The sequence below is a fragment of the Salvelinus alpinus genome, chromosome 4 (assembly GCF_045679555.1).
Source record: "Salvelinus alpinus chromosome 4, SLU_Salpinus.1, whole genome shotgun sequence".
NCBI lineage: Eukaryota > Metazoa > Chordata > Actinopteri > Salmoniformes > Salmonidae > Salvelinus > Salvelinus alpinus.
The window spans coordinates 45,030,597-45,049,866 of record NC_092089.1 but is presented as its reverse complement, the minus strand read 5'-3'; the positions used below and the strand labels follow the sequence as shown (position 1 = coordinate 45,049,866).

General features: G+C 43.3%; 2 protein-coding genes across 5 annotated transcripts in view; both read right to left on the bottom strand.

Moving 5' to 3' along the window:
- LOC139573688 (sterol regulatory element-binding protein cleavage-activating protein-like) overlaps positions 1 to 11,291 on the bottom strand; it is a 33,627-nt gene extending 22,336 nt beyond the window's left edge. The window contains exons 1-2 of one of the 4 annotated variants that reach the window (XM_071397437.1): positions 11,080 to 11,291; positions 1,728 to 1,922 (exon numbers count right to left, since the gene is read on the bottom strand). In XM_071397437.1, coding sequence (XP_071253538.1) covers positions 1,728 to 1,849 — 122 coding nt within the window. In that variant the 5' untranslated portion in view covers positions 1,850 to 1,922; positions 11,080 to 11,291. Of the gene's footprint in view, positions 1 to 1,727; positions 1,923 to 2,177; positions 2,441 to 3,046; positions 3,138 to 3,976; positions 6,241 to 11,079 lie in introns of those variants that run through there. The other 3 variants (XM_071397434.1, XM_071397438.1, XM_071397435.1) reach the window with 3 other exon arrangements.
- A 98-nt stretch (positions 11,292 to 11,389) lies between these two features.
- LOC139572594 (uncharacterized) lies at positions 11,390 to 17,717 on the bottom strand. Its single transcript, XM_071395293.1, has 4 exons — positions 17,631 to 17,717; positions 13,628 to 13,752; positions 13,100 to 13,301; positions 11,390 to 12,397 (listed from the first exon to the last, which is right to left on the bottom strand). The coding sequence occupies exons 1-4, from the start codon at positions 17,715 to 17,717 to the stop codon at positions 11,813 to 11,815; spliced, it is 999 nt and encodes a 332-aa protein (XP_071251394.1). The 3' UTR covers positions 11,390 to 11,812.
- Positions 17,718 to 19,270: the final 1,553 nt, after the last annotated feature.

Genomic DNA, 19,270 nt, shown 5'->3' with positions numbered 1-19,270 from the left:
ACTCGCACGTGCACGATTGCACGCCCCACACACAGACACAAACACACACACATACTTAATGAGGAAAGGATTGAAGGGGTTTAGCGCTTAATATGTATGCCGATACCATATCCACTCATGAATGTGTGTTTGTAAAACATGAGTCTACTAATGCCCACTAATTCCACCCTAATGCAAGAGTAAGTAACTACAACCTTTCATCCCAGGTTGTCATCGTCTTCACTCAACCATTCTCCTAGAAAGGACCACTTTCTAGGAGAATTTGCCCTGTGAACAAACTCATTTTAAATGAGAAAAAAAGAAAACCAACAAGTGCATTAAGTTCAAGGGCGCCTCCAAAATGTATGGAAAGCTACGAGGCTACTGAGGCTAAGACAAACAGCCAGAGTGACAGTGCTGCATTTGTCTGTCTCTGTCAGGTCATTGGGTACACTTTACCACGACTGGAAATGATGATGACAGCCTGGCAATACTGTAGCAAAGGGATGAATGTAGGTACAAATTTGGAGAACGCCAACCATGACCAGTTAAAATCTCTTACCCCTCGTGAGGAGACTACCCCACTGTGAAGGACATAGTCCTAGCTCTGTTGCTGAGAAGTCGAAGCCCACTTCCATAGACAGTCAAAAGCATTTCAAACCTCTTGAATAATTAACTAAAGATTCCAACAGGTCATTGGGAAATTGATTTTCAGGTGAGGACAGAACACACTGAAACGTTTATGGGTGTTCTATATACTAAACACTGTCAATACTGACTCAGTATCCTGACCTGCACCACATCAAAATGTGCAGTTTGCATAGTTCCAAAGTATAGTACAATAAATCATTTTTTTTTTTTCACATACACATATTTAGCAGATGTTATTGCGGGTGTAGCGAAATGCTTGTTTTTTAAAATAGTGACGTGACTGACAGTGTTACTCAGTATCTAAGTGCTTGAACACTCTTTCATCCTGTTTCTTTGGCAGCCTGTCAGGCCCGGGGCCACGGGATACAGATTTCTCTTTGAGGACACTACACCCTCTCTCCCGCTCGCTCTCCCTCTCTCTCTCTCTCTCTAAGGTCACTGTACTGCCACAAAGGGCTTTTGTTTTGCAGCAGGAGCCCCCACCTCCTGGGAGGCAGATGGAGGGCCAGGAACACACAGATAGGCCTATTCTCCAGGGGTCACTTTCTCACAGCCCTCTGCTGTGTCTCTCTTTTTAACTCTGCTTCCACCCCTTTAATTCCCTGCACTCAGTGCAGCCGTCAGCCAGCCGTGCTTTTGGCACGGCACTGCTGCCTCCACGGTTCCATGCTGTACCCTATTCGTTCCATCCTGTCCTGACTTCTCATCTGTGACCTTTCAACTGTGACGGGGTTGACCTCTAATGTGGAACTCTGAGGTGGAAAAGTGTGTGTTCTGTTCCGAGTGCTGATTTATGTGTGTGGCTATGGCCGTTTCATTTAGCTGACTGGGTTTTGCAGGGCCTGCTCCTTTTTCTCCCACCTCTGTTGTTTACCTCTATTTTTAATTTTCATCCATCCGCTTCTCTTCTCTTTTACTGACCTACCATCTCACCTCTGCCCATGTGGATAAAGAAATACATACAATCCTTTCAAAACCTGCCATAAACGTGTTCAGAGAAACCAGTACAAGAACTCTCACATATAATCTCTTGAAGATGCACACGCCCATCCCCAGAACCCGCTTCCCTCATAGACACTCCCCTTCCTCAGACGTACCAGCAGGCGAGAATACTGGCGGAGGTGAAGAGGATGATGGGCACCGGATAGGAAGCGCAAAGCAGCCCATGGCGGTAAAACGCCGCCGAGATCTTCTCTCGCAGCCGCTCTCTCACCGTCATCCTGGGGGGCGGGGTCAGCTGCCGGCCATCGGGGGGGCGTGCGAGGACGGAGTGCCGTGGGGCATCCAGGGACCTAGGGAACCACAGAGACGAGAGGTGTGGCTTAATACAAACTCAGAAATACCATGGTTGGGGTCAATCCAAATGGAATGCAGTCAATTCAGGAAGTGATTTGAATTGAAAATTAACAAATGGAAAAAGCTTTGAATTAAAGCATTGAACATAGGTGCCCTTATTGAAATTATTGACCTGTAATTTCAGTTTACTTCCTGAATTGACTGCCTTCATTTTGAATTGACCTCAACCCTGGAGGATACTCGGCACTCACCACATAATCAGCTGCTGCTGAATGTAGTCTGTGTTCATGTTGCTTTGGACGAGTCTGCCTTATTACCAATTTTTTACACAAAACACCTTAAACCCATATATGGTCACACACTGCAGAAACCAAAGAGAAGCTCTCACTAACTCCCTGTCCCATCAGAAACACCATAGATATCACGTCTACATTTCCCATCCCTAAACACCACCACAAGATATTTGGTCCTACCCGTCCGTCCCAAGTACAACCTCCATTAAGCGACAACCTTACCAGATTGGCTAGGCTACATCACAGTATCTTCTACCCCCCCCCCCCACCCTCAGACAAACTCAGCCCTGCCACAGCATCTATCTAGCTAGTCTAGTTATTATCCCAAACAAACTCAGCCCTGTCACAGCATCTATCTAGCTAGTGTAGTTACTATCCCAGACAAACTCAGCTCTGTCCCAGTTGCCTTTCTTTAATTGGAAAAAGTGCCTTTCTGTCCCAGTACCTGTTCAGGGGGAAGTATGGCTGCCTCTCACGCTCTCTCGTGCCTGTTTGGCCTAAGTCCTCTAAAGGCACCCGATTTTAAAGGTTTCACGGAGATCTCTGGCTTAAAACAACAGAGCCCTATTTCAGGCACCACAGCCAAAGTGTGACTGACTGGCTCAGCTCTACTCCCTGAGTACTCTGGAAACATTCCTGGGGGAATTTAGCCTACCTCTGGAGCGGCTTGATCTTCCACTATAAATACTCTATATACAGTAAACACAGCAGGCAGCACAACACACACATACCAACACAATGGCTAGAGGGTAAACCGACGGTTGAATTTAATCAGAGGCCTCGAGTGCCGTGACTCAACCCATTTCTACTTTGCTCTACATATTGACCTGATATCTAGCCTGTAGGTCCCATTATGCCCTGTTCGTCCATCTCCTCAGTCCTTCCCTGGTGTTGTGCAGGAAAGCGATCTCCGTCAGTGAGTTCATCTGGGATAGGAAACGCCACAACGAGGCTCACAGGTCTATGCCCCCACCCTCTCTACCTCTTTTTCCCTAGTCTCTCCATCCTGCAGCTACACGGGTGAGGCAGCTACACGGGCAAGTCAGTTAAGAACAAATTCATATTTTCAATGACGGCCTAGGAACAGTGGGGTAACTGCCTTGTTCAGGGGCAGAACGACAGATTTTTACCTTGTCAGCTCGGGGATTCAATCTTGCAACCTTCCGGTTACTAGTCCAATGCTCTAACCACTAGGCGACCTGCCGCCCCAGTCGTCAGTGCATACCTCAGACTATAAAGCATTTTAAGACAAAGAAAACAACTGACCCAGCCAGAAATACCAGAGACTTTATGATGCCAAGTCTTGAGACATGTGCCACTATGGATTCCAGTAGACCAGCTCAGGGAGAGGGCAGCAGTTTACCTTCAGTAGGCCTACCTGCTTAACCACTCATACAGAAAACAATACAGCTTCTGACAAAACAGAGCATGTCATTATGTTCCAAAAGCACTTGTGCAAGAACATCAGGGACAAAAATGCCTCCCAAATCCATGAACCTCTTTTTACATAGTAGCCTGTGTGTACTACATGTTTTTCTAGTTGCAAGTTCCCAGGAAATGAAAATAAGATTTTAATTTAAATGGTGCGTACCGGTAGGCTACATTTTCCAAAAAATGTGCAGACACGCTTCTCTCAGAAACATGTTTGTTAGCTCATGGAGGAATTGGTAACAGAGTTACACAAGACTAGGCTTAAGATTTCATCATATGCTGCTCTGAAGAAAAGTGTGCCTGAAGTAAACCAAATAAATGCTTACCTCCTAACGATGCTTCCTAAAATCCCCAGTTTGAAGGCATCGCTGGATCCTATACAGTCCATTGCCATGATCCACACCTGTGTAAAGGGGTCTTAAAACTCAATGTAAAAAAGCTGAGACTCCTGGCAAGTAGCAACATAAATGCAGGGATTTTAGGCTGCATTGAGAAGCAGCAAGATTGTATTTCAGCTCCCTTCTCCCATAGTAAACTGAGCACTTGCTCCTCAACTTTAATGCACCATAACTGTACAGACCATTCTTGAGTCAATGTCAGCTGGGACTAATGCCTGAAGGCTTTATTGCGACAACTCATTTACAGCCACCCATTTACAAACACACAGGGAGCAAATTGGCCCAGTCAATCAGTAACCACTATTATGTCATCGAAAATGGCAAAAACCCAGTCCAAAAACTACAATGAAAACGTTGAGTGACCCGTCACAAAGGCTTTAGTGATGAGACACAATGAACATTTAAATGGAAAATCAGTGGGCCTATGTGTATTGTGCAACAACAACAAAAAAACTCCTTAACATTCACATACTGAGTTGAATGAAATATCAGCTTTTTTTTTTAAAGAAAATTGTATGTAACGTGAATGTGTGGGCGTGTGTGGTTTGAACATGCATGAAACATACAGTAGGTGAATGAATGTGAGAAGTGTAAAAATGTGAAAGTGCACAGAATGTCAATAAGTCTATATTTGACTTTGAGATTCGAATTTGGACGGCAGATGGTTTTACTTCAACTAACCAAGTTTTAAGCAAAAAAAATAAAAGTGCTTGATTGTCTTTGCGACTGCACTTGAAGAAACTTTCAAAGTTTTTACCATTTTCCATATTGACTGGCCTTCATGTCTTAAAGTAATGATGGACTGTCATTTCTCTTTGCTTATTTGAGCTGTTCTTGCCATAATATGGCCTTGGTCTTTTACCAAATAGGTGCTATCTTCTGTATACCATACCTTGTCAAGACACAACAGATTGGCTCAAACGCATTAAGAAGTTAAGAAATTCCACAAATGAACTTTTAACAAGGCACACCTGCTAATTTGAATGCATTCCATTCCAGGTGACTACCTCATGAAGCTGGTTGAGAGAATGCCAAGCATGTGCATAGCTGTCAAAGGCAAAGGGTGGCTACTTTGGAGAATCTGAAATATAAAATATATTTTGATTTGTTCCAACACTTTTTTGGTTACTTCATGATTCCATGTGTTTTTTAATAGTTTGGATGTCTTCACTATTATTATACAATGTAGAAAATAGTTTAAAAAAATAAAGAAAAACCCTTGAATGAGTAGGTGTCCACCCCAAACTTGTTACTAGTACTGTGTACACACACACATATATATATACATACACACACACATACAGTGGGGAGAACAAGTATTTGATACACTGCCGATCAGGACGACTGCACAGTATTGAGGGGAGGATGGATGGGGCCATGTATCGCGAGATCTTGGCCAACAACCTCCTTCCCTCAGTAAGAGCAATGAAGATGGGTCGTGGCTGGGTCTTCCAGCATGACAACGACCCGAAACACACAGCCAGGGCAACTAAGGAGTGGCTCCGTAAGAAGCATCTCAAGGTCCTGGAGTGGCCTAGCCAGTCTCCAGACCTGAACCCAATAGAAAATCTTTGGAGGGAACTGAAAGTCCGTATTGCCCAGCGACAGCCCCGAAACCTGAAGGATCTGGAGAAGGTCTGTATGGAGGAATGGGCCAAAATCCCTGCTGCAGTGTGTGCGAACTTGGTCAAGAACTACAGGAAACGTATGATCTCTGTAACTGCAAACAAAGGTTTCTTTACCAAATATTAAGTTCTGCTTTTCTGATGTATCAAATATTTATGTCATGCAATAAAATGCAAATTAATTACTTAAAAATCATACAATGTGATTTTCTGGATTTTTGTTTTAGATTCCGTCTCTCACAGTTGAAGTGTACCTATGATAAAAATTACAGACCTCTACATGCTTTGTAAGTAGGAAAACCTGCAAAATCGGCAGTGTATCAAATACTTGTTCTCCCCACTGTACATACATACATACATGCATACAGTTGAAATCAGAAGATTATATACACTTAGCTTGGAGACATTAAAACTCGTTTTTCAACCACTCCACAAATTTCTTGTTAACAAACTATAGTTTTGGCAAGTCGGTTAGGACATCTACTTTGTGAATTTTCAAACAACTGTTTACAGATTATTTCACTTATAACTCACTGTATCACAATTCCAGTGGGTCAGAAGTTTACATACACTAAGTTGACTGTGCCTTTAAATAGCTTGGAAAATTCCAGAAAATTATGTTATGGCATCATTTGAGTCAATTGGAGGTGTACCTGTGGATGTATTTCAAGGCCTACCTTCAAACTCAGTGCCTCTTTGCTTGACATCATGGGAAAATAATAAGAAATCAGCCAAGACCTCAGAAAAAAAATTGTAGACCTCCACAAGTCTGGTTCATCCTTGGGAGCAATTTCCAATCACCTGAAGGTACCACGTTCCTCTGTACAAACAATAGTACGCAAGTGTAAACACCATGGGACCACGCAGCCGTCATACCGCTCTGGAAGGAGACGCATTCTGTCTCCTAGAGATGAATGTACTTCGGTGGGAAAAGTGCAAATCAATTCCAGAACAGCAAGGACCTTATGAAGATGCTGGAGGAAACAGGTACAAAAGTATCAATATCCACAGTAAAACGAGTACTATAGCGACATAACCTGAAAGGCCGCTCAGCAAGGAAGAAGCCACTGCTCCAAAACCGCCATAAAAAAAACAGACTACGGTTTGCAACTGCACATAGGGATAGAGATCATACTTTTTGGAGAAATGTCCTCTGGTCTGATGAAACAAAAATAGAACTGTTTGGCCATAATGACCATTGTTATGTTTGGAGGAAAAAGGAGGAGGCTTGCAAGCCGAAGAACACCATCCCAACCGTGAAGCACGGGGGTGGCAGCATCATGTTGTGGGGGGGCTTTGCTGCAGAAGGGACTGGTGCACTTCACAAAATAGACGTCTTCATGAGGCAGGAAAATTGTGGATATATTGAAGCAACATCTCAAGACATCAGTCAGGAAGTTAAAGCTTGGTCGCAAATGGGTCTTCCAAATGGACAATGACACCAAGCATACTTGGCAAAATGGCTTAAGGACAACAAAGTCAAGGTATTGGAGTGGCCATCACAAAGCCCTGACCTCAATCCCATAGAGAATTTGTGGGCAGAACTGAAAAAGCGTGTGCGAGCAAGGAGGCCTAAAAAACCTGACTCAGTTACACCAGCTCTGTCAGGAGGAATGGGCCAAAATTCACCCAACTTATTGTGGGAAGCTTGTGGAAGGCTACCCGAAACGTTTGACCTAAGTTAAACAATTTAAAGGCAATGCTAGCAAATACTAATTGACTGTATGTAGTCTTCTGACCCACTGGGAATGTGATGAAAGAAATAAAAGCTGAAATAAATCACTCTCTCTACTATTATTCTGACATTTCACACTCTTAAAATAAAGTGGTGATCCTAACTGACCTAAGACAGGGAATTTTTACTAGGATTAAATGTCAGGAATTGTGAAAAACTGAGTTTAAATGTATTTGGCTACGGTGTATGTAAACTTCCGACTTCACCTGTATATACACACACACATGTATATACACATACATACACACTTAGATATACAGACATATACACACATATATATATATTATTTTTTTTACACACAGACATATATACACATACATACACATATATACACACTAAACGCTACATGCAACAATTTCAAAGATTTTACCAAGTTATAGTTCATATAAGGAAAACAGTTCATTTAAATAAAAATGATTGGACCCTAATCTATGAATTTCACAAGACTGGGAATACGGATATGCATCTGTTGGTCACAGATACACTACATGACCAAAGTATGTGGACACCTGCTCGTCAAACATCTCATTCCAATATCATGGGCATTAATACGGAGTTGGTTCCCTCTTTGCTGCTATAACAGCCTCCACTAGATGTTGGAACATTCCTGGGGGGAGCTGGGGACTTGCTTCCATTCAGCCACAAGAGCATTAGTAAGGTCGGGCACTGAGGTTGAGCGATTAGGTCTGGCTCGCAGTCTGCATTCCAATTCATCCCAAATGTGTTCGATGGGGTTGAGGGGGCTCTGTGCAGGCCAGTCAAGTTCTTCCACGCCGATCTCGACAAACCATTTTTTTATGGACCTAGCTTAGTGCACGGAGGCATTGTCATGCTGGAACAGGAATGGGCCTTCCCCAAACTGTTACCACACAGTTGGAAGCACATAATCGTTTAGAATGTCATTGTATGCTGTAGTGTTAAGATTTCCCTTCACTGGAACTAAGGAGTCTAGCCCGAACCATGAAAAACAGCCCCAGACCATTATTCCTCCACCAAACGGGTGTGGCTGAAATAGCCAAATCCAGTGATGTTGAGGGGTGGCCACATACTTTTGTATATATAGCGCACCTTTAAAAAAAAGTTATGGTGTGGATCAGAAAACTGGTCAGTATCCGGTGTAACCACCATTTGCCTTCGCATAAAGTTGATCAGGCTGTTGATTGTGGCCTGTGGAATGTTGTGCCACTCCTCTTCAATGGCTGTGCAAAGTTACGGGATATTGGTGGGAACTGGAACGCGCTGTTGTACACCTTGATACAGAGAATCCCAAACATGCTCAATGGGTGACATGTCTGGTGAGTATGCAGGCCATGGAAGAACTGGGACATTTTCAGCTTCCAGGAATTGATTACAGATCCTTGCGAACTGGGGCCGTGTATTATTAAGCTGAAACATGAGGTGATGGCAGTGGATGAATGGCACGACAATGGGCCTCAGGATCTCGTCACAGTATCTCTGTGCATTCAAATTGCCATCAATAAAATGTAATTGTGCTCGTTGTCTGTAACTTATGCCTGCCCATACCCCCATCGCCACCATGGGGCACTCTGTTCACGTAGACATCAGCAAACCACTCGACACCAAACATGTGGCCTGCGGTTGAGGCCGGTTGGACGTACTGCCAAATTCTCTAAAACAGAATTTCTCTGCTTATGGCAGAGAAATTAACATTAAATTCTCTGGTAACAGCTCTGGTGGACATTCCTGCTTTGATGACGATGCCAATTACACACTTCCTCAAAACTTGAGACATCTTTGGCATTGTGTTGTGTGACAAAACCTGCACATTTTAGAGTGGCCTTTGGTCCCCAGCACAATGTGCACCTGTGTAATGATCATGCTGTTTAATCATCTTATTGATATGCCACACCTGTCAGGTGGATAGATTATCTTGGCAAAGTAGAAATGCTCACTAACAGGTAAGTAAACAAATTTATGCAGAACATTTGAGAAATGTGTGCATATGGAACATTTCTGGGATTTTTTATTTCAGCTCATGAAACCAACACTTTACATGTTGCATTTATATTTTTGTTCAGTGTAGATGTGTAACTGATGTGAAATGGCTAGCTAGTTAGCGGTGGTGCGCACTAATAGCCTTTCAAACGGTGACGTCACTCGCTTTGAGACCTTGAAGTAGTGGTTCCCCTTGCTCTGCAAGGGCCGCGGCTTTTGTGGAGCGATGGGTAACGATGCTTCGTGGGTGACTGTTGATGATGTGTGCAGAGGGTCCCTGGTTCGCGAGGGGACGGACTAAAGTTATACTGTTACAGATGCTCTTTCAGATCTGGAGGAGGAGCTGTTCAAAACATTGAGCCTGTTTATGTGAAGAGAAGTAGATCTTACAGAGTAGGGGTTAAATTAAACCAGGGTTGTCTAACTCTGTTCTAAAGGGTGATGCTTTGTCATTACTGTATCTGTACGAACACAAGGGTGATGCTTTGTCATTACTGTATCTGTACGATCACCGTTTCCCTCCTCTATGGCTGCTCAGATGGCACTAAGTGGGACAAAAAACACCCCTCCCCACCCAAGACATAATCGCCCCTCATCCCTCTCAATAACATCCTCCTGGTCAATCTCCATGGGCAGAGAAATCCCAAATACTCAGTTACTTAATGTGTAGGTGTTGACCAATCAAATTGCATTTGGTCAACTTTAACCAACTGGTGTGGCGCAACTCTGTAACAATATAAATTCCCCAGATAGAAAAAAAGTTTACATTTTAATTTCACAATTTGGTATCAATAACAGATAGTACTAGTGCTAATACATAATTCAGAAACACAGTCACCCTCGTCTGTGCACACAGTAGGTAAGGGTGGTGATGGTGATACAACGCCGTAAATATCCCTACACGTGATCTCATTCAAATCAATTGTGTAAAAGTTTGCGCAATGCTTAGATGAATAGTAATTAACTAGATGGCAGAAAACAATTTATTCACACATGCGAACAAACTTTACAGGCCTCCCGAGGGCGCGCTGTCGGCTGTCAAATGAGTCACCAGTAGCGTTAGCTTTAACAGGTGCTAACGTTACTTAGCGAGCTAACGTTAACGAACACAGGGCAACTTAACTTTAATTTACTTTCGTATTACCATATACACCTGAAACGACCAAAAACAATGTTAATCCATAATTATGCAACATGGAACGTTGTAAAATCAGCTTCAACGCTTGAATCAAGCGTAACGTCGTTAGCTAGCTTCTACTGTTAGCAGATATGGTAAATGCTTGCTAACACATTGCTGAATGATGCCAACCAACACCAGCAACGTATCCATGACAGCAAGGAAGGGTTGTTGACCTTACGCTGATAGTAGTGCAGGCAGCTAGAAATTAGATAATCACATTAGCGTTGCCGAGTAATGCCAGTGACATCGTCTGTCAATAGCTATTAGTTAAGCGAACTTGGCTGGCTAGTTGCTACCACCAAAAACACCTAACCGCGAGTCCCGCGTTCATCCCCCTCGCAAAACCAAGAGAAGTTCTACCCTAGGTCGAAAAAATATATCTTCAACCTAGGTTATACGCGCCTAACTTCGTTAGCTAGCTTAAAGATGATTATGGGTCGCTTTGCTAACTAATCGAGTAAATTAGCTACCTAAATTAATACACACCTAAGCTAACGTTAGCTAGTTGACTAGCTAGCTACTACGTTACACTTGCCTGGCTGAATAACTTTCTCGTGTCTTCGTCGATAGTGCTGGTCCTGCTATCGAGGAGCTAGTCGTGTACCGTCTTAACCTCCTTATTCTAGTAGCTAGGATTTAGCTAATTTAACTGGAAAAACTGACTGCATCAACAGAACCATGTCACTACTGTGTTTCAGCAGCAGGGTGAATTGTCGACCTCTCACCCTTTACTTCATCCAAGACAGAAAAGCATGAGGATATAGCGACACGCGCTGGATATATTACTGTAAACCATAGTATTTTACCTTCATGAACAACAACGCCCAAAAACGCATACACTGGTGTTTGTCTTAAATGTGCTGTTTATTTTTTATTTTTTTTGTATAACACAAGTCCAACCTAGTTAGGTAAGTTCCCATGTCGCTTGAGAAATTACCTATTCAACCAGGCTTCCTATGTCAGCTTTGCAATGCATGTGTCGGGTTGGTTCTAATGCAGAAATCCAATGTTCAATTCAATACCACATCTCCAGTTCAAAACTGATCCCAACCTGTTTCATGACCATAATTCAGCACTTTGGTTGTCCTAAATTGCAAACCTCCCACATGTGTGTTGAATCCATAGAGATAGATAGATGACTCATCTTTCTAGCTGTGCCATTACAACTCTATAACAGCATTGGCAGCTCCAGAGGCAAAATCTCAATTTTCTTCTTCACGATTGGCTGATCCCTCCTGATGACCCGGTTGGACATGATTCCAACAGAGTCACCAGGAGGGATCAGCCAATGAAGTTGGAAGTTCCATGAGGTTGACTATTTTAAAATGTTGGAAGCCCAATGGCCCAATAGCTGCCCATGCTAATACAGCCTTTTGGCCACTAGAGGCCTCTATCATTCTCTGGTTGAGCTCAGAGAGCCATGTGACTGAGAGGTGAGGGACTGGGGGTCGACACTGGGAAGGGAGGCAGAAAGGATCCATCGAGGGCTTAAAGGACTGCACTGGATGTCCCCCTGGCGAAAAAGGAAGCCCCCTTGTCGTGGACCTTGTATTGGAAGAGTTTCTTCTGGGTCGGCCGCCTGTCACATTGTCCTCGCTTCCACCTGAAACACACACAGTAAGGTTCAGCTTAATGCGTTTAACAGTTCTCTTTCTCTCTTTTTTCCCCACTCTCACACAGATAATGTAATCCATCTGACTTGTCCGTGGATGTCCCTGCAGTAGCCGGTGGGGAGACCCTGTACTTGGAGTGTGAGGCTGCACTGGTGTATAAGGCCCCTCAGGAGCCACTGAGCATTCATCATCACTCTCCTCTTCTTCTGCCTCACATCGCACCAACATCACCATGCTGCCCTGCAGATCAAAGAGAAAAGGGATAGTAGATAGAGGAATGTGTGTGATTATTTGAACAGAGACAGACGAACGAGACAGTGAGCTTGTGATACCGTGCGCCTCCCATGTCACACCGCTCATCCGCACACTCCACTAGCTTCCAGCCAAAGCTCGCATCCACTACAAAATCATGGTACTTGCCTACAGAGCAGCAAAAAGAACTGCCCATCTCTACCTTCAGGCTATGCTCAAACCCTACACCCTAACCCTGTAAATAGCCCAGCCAATCGACCTCATCCCCATACTGTATTCATTTATTTATCTTGCTCCTTTGCACCCCAGTATCTCAACTTGCACATTCATCTTCTGCACATCGTACCATTCCAGTGTTTAATTGCTATATTGTAATTACTTTGCCACCATGGCCTATTTATTGCCTTACCTCTCTTATCCTACCTCATTTGCACATGCTGTATATAGATTTTTCTACTGTATTATTGATTGTATGTTTGTTTATTCCATGTGTAACTCTGTTGTTGTTGTTGTATGTGTCGAACTGTTTTGCTTTATCTTGGCCAGGTCGCAGTTGAAAATGAGAACTTGTTCTCAACTAGCCTACCTGGTTAAATAAAGGTGAAACAAAATAATTTAAAACCTGAGCACTGAGCGTCTGCTAAATGACTAAAATGTAACTGTAAAATGTGATAGACTGTATTATCTGACCTGCAGCTCGGAGCAGACAGTGGCTCTGCAGTAATGACTGAAGTCCAGCGCTGCCCCAACACTGACCCCCAGACTCAGGACCACACTGAGGTCATCCACCAGGAGCACAGGGGGACCCCACTCCTCACCACCTCCCCCTACTGCTAACCTTACATTGTCCCGCACAAAGTCATATAGACCCTGCAGGCCAGAACTGGGGTCTCTGTGGAGGTGGAGGGGAACAGAGAGAGATGGAGAAAGATTGAGGGGGCGAGGGATGAGAGACAAAGAAAGAAAGGGGACATAGAGGGGGAGATAAATTAAGGGGGAAGAAATATTTTCAGATTCATATTATCATTAACTGCTTTGATTACATCAGAAAAAAAGATGTATGAGTGTGTCAAACAATACAGGTCGGATTCCCGGAACCAGATAAAGTCTACGATATTCTAGGACCAAAATGCACTTTCAATGGAGCTTCTGCGCTGAATGAACATGCTTTTTAGTCCAGGAGTAGGCTTGATCAGAGTCAACGCTACAGACAGGTACCTGAGGAAGTCCACTGCCCGGGTTCCTTTGCTGGACTCCCCCTGAAGCAGTACCCCCAAGGATTCCTTTAGTCCCTCTATGAACACCAGCTGCCCTTTCTCCCTTGCCTGGGCCAAACTCACACCCTGATTAACATGGAACACAGTGAAAGAACCCATACAACATGTAGTTAATACATCTCCACCAAGCAACAGCAAACCAAACAAAACTGTAAAGACACATTTACTTGCACAGTATGTATAAGAGTGGCTAGGGGAAAGTTTAACCCAACGTTTTGGAGAATAAGTATAGTCACCAACCGTTGACTAATTGCACTGTAGTGACTGAAGGACTGCACAAGACCCAGGAAACACACCTTACAGCCCACTGTAAATCACACAAAAAAAATCTGAGCACGTCTGGCCTCACCAGATTTAATTTTTGACCACTTATGAGTGCATCAAAGTAGTACACAACTTGGCCCCATATGTTCCCTCTATTACTGACTGTCATTGTTTTTCACCTAACACTACAATCAACAGCAATAATAGAGGGCACGGTGTTACGCACAAGTTTCAGTCAACTAGACATCAGTCCACTCACATAAATCCTCACCTCGTAAATAAAAGGAGAGGAAATGGTGAATGAGGAAGGACGCGTCTGTCTGTTTGTCAGACACCAAGATAAACTCTCACTGCAGAGAACAGACATAAATCCACAGATGTTAGGATTAGGCATATGGATTTAAATTGGTAACGGTTAGGGGTGAGGTTAGGGTTACCGCCGTGAAGTTGTCGGGACTAGTATTGAGAATACTGTTGAGCTCTGCAAACATCTTGAGAAGGGATGACGACTTATCTCATACGAATCTTTGGCATGTCTTCTGGTGAGTTGCTATCTTATCGCTACCTAGTTAGCTAGATAAATACTAACATCGATTGATATAAATTACTTTAATAACTAGCTAGATATCTTACTTGACCAATGACTGTATATATGAACGCTTAACACTCCCAGGAAAATACATTTAGCTAACGTTAGCGCAGACTGCCGAGGGAGGCTATGAAGTTGGCTAGATTGTTGACACGAATTTTAGCGTTATCCAGTACAAACCCCAACAGCTCAAAGTATTTTTTTTGTCAATAATAACCACATTGTTTAAAACAATTCCGCATTCATAGCTATGTCATTTTCTGAATGTTTGTTGTGGGAAAAAGTAGCATGGGTGCATGATCGTAGTTTCTACTGCACAAAGAGAGGGACAATCTGAGCATGTGAAAAGCGTTTCGAATTCTTCCTTGATGAGGTTTAACGGCGGTTGGCATCCAATAAATGTTGCATTACCGCCACCTACTAGACTGGAGTACAACTCCCTTATACTTTGAAAAAATAAACAAATACCTTACCATCTAACACTACACTCACAAAAAAATCCCTCTACTCCACTATTTAAATCTATTTAGTCCTACCTCATGCCAACAACCTGAAAGGATGGGACACCACCACTTAACACACCCTGTAACTCTTCTGATGTCAAGTCTCGCACACACAAATACCTCTCTGCAGCTGCCACCACAACCTCAATTTTCTGCGACTTACATTCCATCCCTGCAGTACAGTTTTTAGCCATTGCTTCAAATGCTAAAAATCCAATCTTACTGAAACGTATATAATTTGTTGGCCTATCCTTCTGTACTGGTACAGATCAACTACTCACACCACTCCTCTCAGGATCCCTCCCCCTTGACCCATCTTCCTCTCCTTTCTTCACTGCCTCAGCATATGACAACTTCTGCACTACTTTAATCCTGGAAACCTCAACCTGCCTCTCTCGCACGGGACATTTCTGATCCCCAGCCCCATTGGCACCCATACAACTAACACATACCACTACTTTCCCCAATGCTACACATTCCTTTGTCTCATGCCCTTCTGCACACTTCTCACACCTAGAAACCTCCCTCCTACACACTGCTGCCACATACCCATAAGCTTGACACCTGTAACAACATAATGTATTTGGCACAAAAGCTCCCACAGGATAACTTATACAGTGGGGAGAACAAGTATTTGATACACTGACGATTTTGCAGGTTTTCCTACTTACAAAGCATGTAGAGGTCTGTAATTCTTATCATAGGTACACTTCAACTGTGAGAGAAGGAATCTAAAACAAAAATCCAGAAAATCACATTGTATGATTTTTAAGTAATTAATTGGCATTTTATTGCATGACATAAGTATTTGATACATCAGAAAAGCAGAACTTAATATTTGGTACAGAAACCTTAGTTTGCAATTACAGAGATCATACGTTTCCTGTAGTTCTTGACCAGGTTTGCACACACTGCAGCAGGGATTTTGGCCCACTCCTCCATACAGACCTTCTCCAGATCCTTCAGGTTTCGGGGCTGTCGCTGGGCAATACGGACTTTCGGCTCCCTCCAAACATTTTCTATTGGGTTCAGGTCTGGAGACTGGCTAGGCCACTCCAGGACCTTGAGATGCTTCTTACGGAGCCACTCCTTAGTTGCCCTGGCTGTGTGTTTCGGGTCGTTATCATGCTGGAAGACCCAGCTACGACCCATCTTCAATGCTCTTACTGAGGGAAGGAGGTTGTTGGTCAAGATCTCGCGATACATGGCCCCATCCATCCTCTCCTCAATACGGTGCAGTCGTCCTGTCCCCTTTGCAGAAAAGCATCCCCAAAGAATGATGTTTCCACCTCCATGCTTCACGGTTGGGATGGTGTTCTTGGGGTTGTACTCATCCTTCTTCTTCCTCCAAACACGGCGAGTGGAGTTTAGACCAAAAAGCTCTATTTCTGTCTCATCAGACCACATGACCTTCTCCCATTCCTCCTCTGGATCATCCAGATGGTCATTGGCAAACTTCAGACGGGCCTGGACATGCGCTGGCTTGAGCAGGGGGACCTTGCGTGCGCTGCAGGATTTTAATCCATGACGGCGTAGTGTGTTACTAATGGTTTTCTTTGAGACTGTGGTCCCAGCTCTCTTCAGGTCATTGACCAGGTCCTGCCGTGTAGTTCTGGGCTGATCCCTCACATTCCTGATCCCTCACATTCCTCATGATCATTGATGCCCCACGAGGTGAGATCTTGCATGGAGCCCCAGACCGAGGGTGATTGACCGTCATCTTGAACTTCTTCCATTTTCTAATAATTGTGCCAACAGTTGTTGCCTTCTCACCAAGCTGCTTGCCTATTGTCCTGTAGCCCATCCCAGCCTTGTACAGGTCTACAATTTATCCCTGATGTCCTTACACAGCTCTCTGGTCTTGGCCATTGTGGAGAGGTTGGAGTCTGTTTGATTGAGTGTGTGGACAGGTGTCTTTTATACAGGTAACGAGTTCAAACAGGTGCAGTTAATACAGGTAATGAGTGGAGAACAGGAGGGCTTCTTAAAGAAAAACTAACAGGTCTGTGAGAGCCGGAATTCTTACTGGTTGGTAGGTGATCAAATACTTATGTCATGCAATAAAATGCAAATTAATTACTTAAAAATCATACAATGTGATTTTCTGGATTTTTGTTTTAGATTCCGTCTCTCACAGTTGAAGTGTACCTATGATAAAAATGACAGACCTCTACATGCTTTGTAAGTAGGAAAACCTGCAAAATCGGCAGTGTATCAAATACTTGTTCTCCCCACTGTATATCCTAACATCACTTTGTCGGGCAAAGACTCAACATCAAAACTCAAAAGAACAGACAATGACACTTCTGTTTTGCCACCCTGTCTGTGTCGTACCAAACGACGAGCATCACAAACACCGTCAATCTTCCCCTCCAGTTGGTCAACTTTTACATTTACTGCTACCCCAGTAATCACTCTTTTCAATTACGTCCTTTTCTTGAGAGCAAAACAATTCACATTTCTTGCCCCCATTTTGTTAAACGCGGAGCGCCTTCTTCCTCTGACCAGCAGAAATACAAACAATTATCACAAGACCACTTCTGGTTACCCTCACCGATTCAACAGCACCCAACTCTATTTTCACCCACCCTGAAACCACACTCGGTGCAAGGCTCGGGCTCCGAGACCTTCACCACACCTACCACCTCCGATACTTCGACCTCATTCACTTCCATTTCTCCTCCTGTCTTCAGCTCACACTACTTACACTTTTTACTATTCCTCTTTAAGGGAAGGGTTAGCTAAAATGGTTAGGGTTTGGGGAAGGGTTAGCTAACATGCGAAGTAGTTGCAAAGTCGCTAAAAAGTAGTAAGTTGCTAAAATGCTAAAGTTGTCCGTGATGAGATTCAAACTCGCAACCTTTGGGTTGCTAGACGTTTGCGTTATACCCATCCTCCCCTACCAACCACCCTACTTTAGTTTTTGCCTTAAGTAACCATATGTCTTATGAAACCTACAAACATAACATATCATACTCATTTGAGTGTTGCCTATTTTCAGTTACTATGTTATGTCTAGTCTATGAAACCAGGCTGCAACTACACATTCCTTTGTCTCATGCCCTCCTGTACACTTCTCACATCTAGGAATCTCCCTCCTACACACTGCTACAATATGACCGTAAACTTGGCACCTAAAACACCGTAATAGGTTTGGGACTAAAGCGCTCATGGTGCTTGTTACTCTAACAACTGCTAACAAGCCATACCTCTGGTTCGGGCAGCCATTCCTATGGGGGAAATGAATGCGTAAAGAATGGGGTTTTGGGGTAAACGCTGAAAATAAGGTATGCGGATAACACAGGTTTAGGAGATCTTATAAATATATATATATCAGTCCGTTAACATGACCTTTATGAATTATGAAGCCTTTATGTGCTTGTTTAGATTACATGAATGCAAAAAAAAATCTCTAAAAACTGATGAAGATTATCTCCAGTGGCGTGCAGTTTTATAAATAATCTCATGCGATTCTAACATTTGTCCATGAGGCTGAGAGAAAATGTTGCTGTTTTAAAGCTAATCTCCTGCAATTCTACACATATTGCTACATATGTCACTGCATGTAGAAAATTCTAGGAATTTTTCAGTAATTGACACAAGCTGTCACCAATCAATCAATGTCTGGTTGTGTGTTGCTTTGTTGAGCCAGGGGAGGCTGAGTTCTGTAAATCTTGATCGTACAAAACCTATTATTTGAACTCACAGACGTAAGAAGCTTGTGGGAACGTCAGCATGGAAGATCCGCCCATGAAATTATGTTTTTTTTTGTCTAAAAGACAACTGAGGAAGGTTTCGATCTATCGACCTCTGGGTTATGGGCCCAGTGCGCTTCCTCTGCGCCAATCTGCTACAAACCACTCAGATTGACCCAAACCCACAATCCATGGCTTAGAAAGAAAGTGCCTTATCCATTAGGCCACTGGGGCTTGATGACACAAGTACAGACTGTATGAACTGAAAGAAGCAGGGAAACTGTGATCCCCTGCTCCATATGCTTCCGATGCCGTATGTGTTCGTTCTGTGGTCCTGTGGTTATGAATAGAAAAGTAATCTTTAGATAGCCACACAGAAACCCACAAGAAACAGTTCATGTTAACAGAGAAATTGTTTTACTTTATTGTATAGAAACAATTATTTAGTTTATATCATAAAAATATAAGCATTGAGTATAATTTCACAGTTATTATGGTGCATTCGAAAATAATTCAGACCCCTTTACTTTTTT

Excerpts from the sequence above, each read along its gene's own strand:
- LOC139572594 (XM_071395293.1), bottom strand. The coding sequence starts at position 17,717 with ATGGAAGTGAATGAGGTCGAAGTATCGGAGGTGGTAGGTGTGGTGAAG. Across the intron at positions 13,302-13,627 it reads CGGGCAGTGGACTTCCTCAG|AGACCCCAGTTCTGGCCTGC; the intron begins GTACCTGTCTGT and ends CCACCTCCACAG. Across the intron at positions 12,398-13,099 it reads CTGTCTGCTCCGAGCTGCAG|GGCAGCATGGTGATGTTGGT; the intron begins GTCAGATAATAC and ends TTTGATCTGCAG.